At 35.4% G+C, this 5,133-nt stretch overlaps 1 protein-coding gene across 1 annotated transcript; it reads right to left on the minus strand.

Annotated features, from left to right (window-relative positions):
• Positions 1–955: 955 nt before the first annotated feature.
• LOC128554660 (uncharacterized) lies at positions 956–4,057 on the minus strand. Its single transcript, XM_053535957.1, has 2 exons — positions 2,822–4,057; positions 956–1,945 (listed from the first exon to the last, which is right to left on the minus strand). The coding sequence occupies exons 1-2, from the start codon at positions 4,055–4,057 to the stop codon at positions 956–958; spliced, it is 2,226 nt and encodes a 741-aa protein (XP_053391932.1).
• Positions 4,058–5,133: the final 1,076 nt, after the last annotated feature.

Raw genomic sequence — 5,133 nt, forward strand, 5'->3', positions numbered from 1 at the left:
TATTTGTAATTATCTCATTTTTCTGTATCATGAATTGGCGTATTGTGCATTACGGTAATTAAAGTAAGAAATATCTTTAGAAGCACAATAACCAACAATGAAATACACCTCATATTTTATTTGTTACTTTATTTATAAAATGGCTGTCTGTATAATAAAAAGACCGGTATTTCCCTTAATTCAACTTCGTCACCTAACTATATGAAATTAAAACACAACACAACTTACATTTCAAATTCAATTTGTAATTTGTAAGTATAGCACTTGGGTTACCGTATGAACACACATGGCTGATAAATCATGTTAAGTAAAACATCAGTATTTATCATCATGAAATTAATAATCATGTTTCACATCATCAGCATGATACATTTATAATCATGATTTCGCATTCTACCAGCTATATCAAACTTGAATACTACTGTATATTATTTACTCTCCATTTTTAATGTAAAAATTATATATGTTAACCGGTCGGTTACCCAAAGCTGAATGACTTTACACAATACAATCACCGCAAATATCGTGCAAACCGTTTCACGCTTCACGACGTCACCTACCGGTGACTACATTCCACTTAAGGGAAAATAATTTCCTTCTAATTCGTTCCTTAAACGAAGAAAATTATATTTCCCTTAATTCAACTTCGTCACCTAACTATATGAAATTAAAACACAACACAACTTACATTTCAAATTCAATTTGTAATTTGTAAGTATAACACTTGGGTTACCGTACGAAATTTAAAGAACGGGAAAATCCCAACTAATATATTACATTACAAAATCGTAAACCGAAGAAACGTTGGTAGAATGCGAAACCAAATATATATCTATACATATAACAATTTAGAAGTCGCATATCATTCTTTTACATTTTTAAAAAACGTCAACTTTTAAATTGAACTATTATTGTTCAGCATTTATAGTTCTCGTAATGAGAAAGTTCCACAATATTACAATCCCAACGAAAGGGACACAGATAATCGTTCTCTCAGATCGTCTTTTACATAACCGTCTTTTGCACTATCACTACACCAGCGACCATGCCGCTTAAATAGCCTGTCTTTAATTCCACTATTAGCCGCAACTGTAGCGCCACCCGACCTCAAGGAATGTAAACAGTATTTCTTAATGTCTTTAACATGCGGCTTAAGCGCTCTAAGAAATTCTTCACGTAAATTAGAGTATGACATTGCTTTGTTATTTTTTCTAACAGCATACTTATTCTTGGAATGAATTAAATTACAAAACAAATAATCGTCATCTTTCAATGTAGCCCATGATATAAGTTTTTGAACATTCACAACTGGGCATAAACAAATTTCTGTTTTTGCTATTGTTATCCAAGAGCCATCCCTATATCTGTCCGTTTTACTGCTTTCTACGAAAATGGTCATGAAAGATTGATAAAACTGAATATCAGAAACTTTTATATGGAGCAATTCTGAACTACGCATAAATCCGGAAAAAGCCACCAAACATGCGCATATTATTCTCTGGTTTTTCAAATTTCCCGTAGAATATAACTGATTATACATGCCTAATAACATCTCCGTTGTTACAGGTTCCTTTTTAACGGTGGGCTTACCTAACAACCTTTTAGCCGCTTCTAGTATATTTATTACTAATTTTGAATCTGTTGGCGACTTAAGATCACCTAAATCATGAAACCATTTTGCAGCGTAGAAAGCAGAAATCACAGGACTTGGTGTATTCGAAGTTTGTATTAATGATGCCAAATATATTGCAAAAGGAAATGCCTTAGCAGGCAAAATGTCCCCACTCCCAAACCCATTACACTTTGCCCATCTTTCCCAACGAGAAAAACTGTTTCCGTATTTACGACTTGTATTTTCCGCTCTGGACTTCCGTAACAGGTCCGGGAGTAGGTCCACCTTGTCTGCCAGAACTTCAGGTAACTCGTCAATATCATCTTTATACGACTGCAAAAATAAACGTATAATAAACAACGAGTTAATATAGCATGAAAAATGATTTCTAAATGATCATAACATTAAACTATGTAACGTGTTAACATACAAATACAAATAAATACAAATACATGGCATTTATATAGCGCAAAAATTATTAAATATTCTATTGCGCTTTACAATTACATATAAATCTTGCATAAATTATTTATAGACATTACAGATTTTCAAAGTAAGTCCATGCAATTCTCCCATTGCATTTAATTTCTATGGCAATGCTGCCTTATTTCTGGCAATGCTGCCTTACTTCTGGCAATGCTGCCTTATTTCTGGCAAATCTGCCCTATTTCCGGCAATGCTGCCTTATTTTCCGGCAACTCTGCCTTATTTCCAACTTTATACTTCTGCAAAAATAAATATGGCATGAAATATTATTTCTATATTTGTATGACTAAAATATTACTCTGCAACATAAAAACTTGCACCAATTATATAATATACAGATTTTCATCTAATTTATCTGACAATGTTCCCATATATCTTGCAATGCTACCTTTTTCAAGCAATGTAGTTTCAAACAAAATGGCCACTTAAAGTTACATGAACAAAATTTGTTAAAACAGTATGCCGGATAAGGGAAATAACTCATCTTAATAATTCCGATCAGGCTAATCAGTATTGATCTCCCTTACTAAAGTCTAGACGTATTGCAAACATTCGAAAATGCAAATCTGTATTGCCAAATATGCCCTTCCCAGACTTACACCGAATGTAAAATGCTTTGCATGTTGGCAGATCTATCCAATCTACAACACTGGATATGAAATTACCATTTGGACATAAAAGTGGCCAAAACACTGCTGATTTCCAGCAAGGGAGTACAATTACACTATTTGCTCTGTCGGCTCTCATTTTAGAAAATACTCTGTAAATAACAGAAATAGAAGGGACAAATAGTCCAAAACAATTTCCCCAGTACTCTGTGAATGCATCAATTCCGGCTGATGACGGGTTCCAAAACCTAGAATAGAATTTAGATACTTTCGCATTATACTCTGATGCGAACCAGTCTACCTCAAACTGACCAAATCTTTCTTGCAATATATTAAAAACTTCAAACGAAATTCCCCAGTCATCGAAATCTACAATCTTCGACAAATAATCAGCCTTATCATTTTCGGACCGCGGAATCCACTCAAGTTCTAAAGAAATAGAGTTTCTCATACAAAACTGGAAAATCTTATAGGATATATCCTGCAAGTCTTTTTTCATGGACCCTTTTTTCACTATAGCAGTAATAGCTTGATTATCTGAAAACCACTTAACTCTACGATGCGCTAAAATATGTGCTAATGATTGTAACACTCTGTACACAGCTTCAAGTTCCCTCCATGTAGAGGACTTATTCGACTCTTCAAAATCCCATATACCATGAGAAACCCCAGTAACAGTTGAAACTTCATACCCTGCATAACCTGTTCGACTGGCGTCGGAATATACAATTTTAGAGCACCTGTGCAGTTCAAATAGTTTCCTGTTATTAATAATGCCAATATTGGCTTTCCAAAACATTAACTGTTCAACAGACTCCAAGGAAACGCAAATATAAGAGTCCCAATGTCGGGCTGTAAGTATATCTGCACTTAAGTATCTGGTCATAATCTGGGTCACGTGACCTAATACTATTGACATGGATATCAACTGACCCACTATACTGGCAAGTTTTCTAACGGGAACCCGTCTATGTAGTTTAAGCGCATCTAAAAGACTGTTTATTGTATCTTTTGCTTTTACTAATCTGCGTTCAGGAATGTAAATATTTCCTAAAATGGAATCTAATACAACTCCCAAATATTCTAGAATTTGTACAGGAACCCAGATCGATTTTTCTGCATTCGGTATGCACCCAGACAGTAATAAATCTCCTTTAATATCACCAGATAGTTTGAGAGTGCTATCAAAATCTGCAGCGCACCCCAGCCCGTCATCTAAAAACATGGAAACAAGCTTGCCTTCACCGCGCCATTTCTTTACAAGAGGCCTTGTAACTTTTGTAAAAAATATAACAAGCACTTGATAACCCAAAAGGTAACACCAAAAATTTAAAATAATTAAGTTTGCCATACTTATCAGTCCACGAAAAACCAAGAAATTCTGTATGTGGCTGATATATATCAATAAAATGGTATGCACTTGTTAAATCAAATTTCACTAAGAAGGAACCTTTCTGCAAAAATGAAAGGACAACTTTCAAATCCTCGTACTTAACAGATTGCTTCCAAAGATGTTGATTGACGATACGTAAATCAAGTATGAGCCTTTTCTTACCGGAATTTTGAACGGAAACGGTCAAAGGATTTACAATAAATGGTATCTCGGTGCACTTTTTTTATCAAAGATCTATCTAGTAAATCCTGAATAGCCTCAGTGACAAAATCAGATTCTAACAAAGCAGATTTGTTATTTTTACAAAAAGTGCGGGGCGGAGTTGTAATAAGTGGTTACTTATAACCATTATCTATAACATCTAAGATAAAATCACTTGCACCTATGTTCCGCCAAAATTGTATTTTCTCTTTTAATCTACCTTTTACTATAATTTGTTTTTGACCTTGTTCATATTCGTAAAAATCATGTGTAAACTTGTCATAATCATAAAAATACTCATCTTTGAAAATGTTGTCATGGTTAGAAGTACACTCATCATTTCTAGTTTTCGCTTGTCGGCTGGTTCCCGGCTGGGATTGTTGAACTTCTGATTTTTGGGCAGTTCTTCCGGAAGTGGTAGTATTCGCCGCAATTAAAGCAGGGCCCTGGTGCTCCGTAGTTGGTACCAAACTGTTGCATGTAGCTACCGGAAGAGGGGTTGTTGAATGGGCCACGAAAAGACTTCCCTCTAGCGCTTCCCTGCATGGGTTGAAATCTAGTGTCAGCAAACGAACCCCAAGACTTAGTACCAGCATAAACGCCATCACCAGTGCGAAGAACTGAAGCAGTGGCCACGCCCCTTCCACGCGAGTTTGAACGCTTGCGTTTGAGCGCACGAGTTTCTGCCTTATAAATTTTGGACTCATCATCTGTATCACTGGCTATGGGATTAGTTTCGTACTGTCTCACAGTTTCCCAGCCTCCTGAAGATGTATCAGCAATACGTATCAATTTGTTACGCTTTTTCAGTTTATCTGTTAATTCTGTACAAA

This window comes from Mercenaria mercenaria, unplaced genomic scaffold (assembly GCF_021730395.1).
Source record: "Mercenaria mercenaria strain notata unplaced genomic scaffold, MADL_Memer_1 contig_605, whole genome shotgun sequence".
Lineage (NCBI taxonomy): Eukaryota > Metazoa > Mollusca > Bivalvia > Venerida > Veneridae > Mercenaria > Mercenaria mercenaria.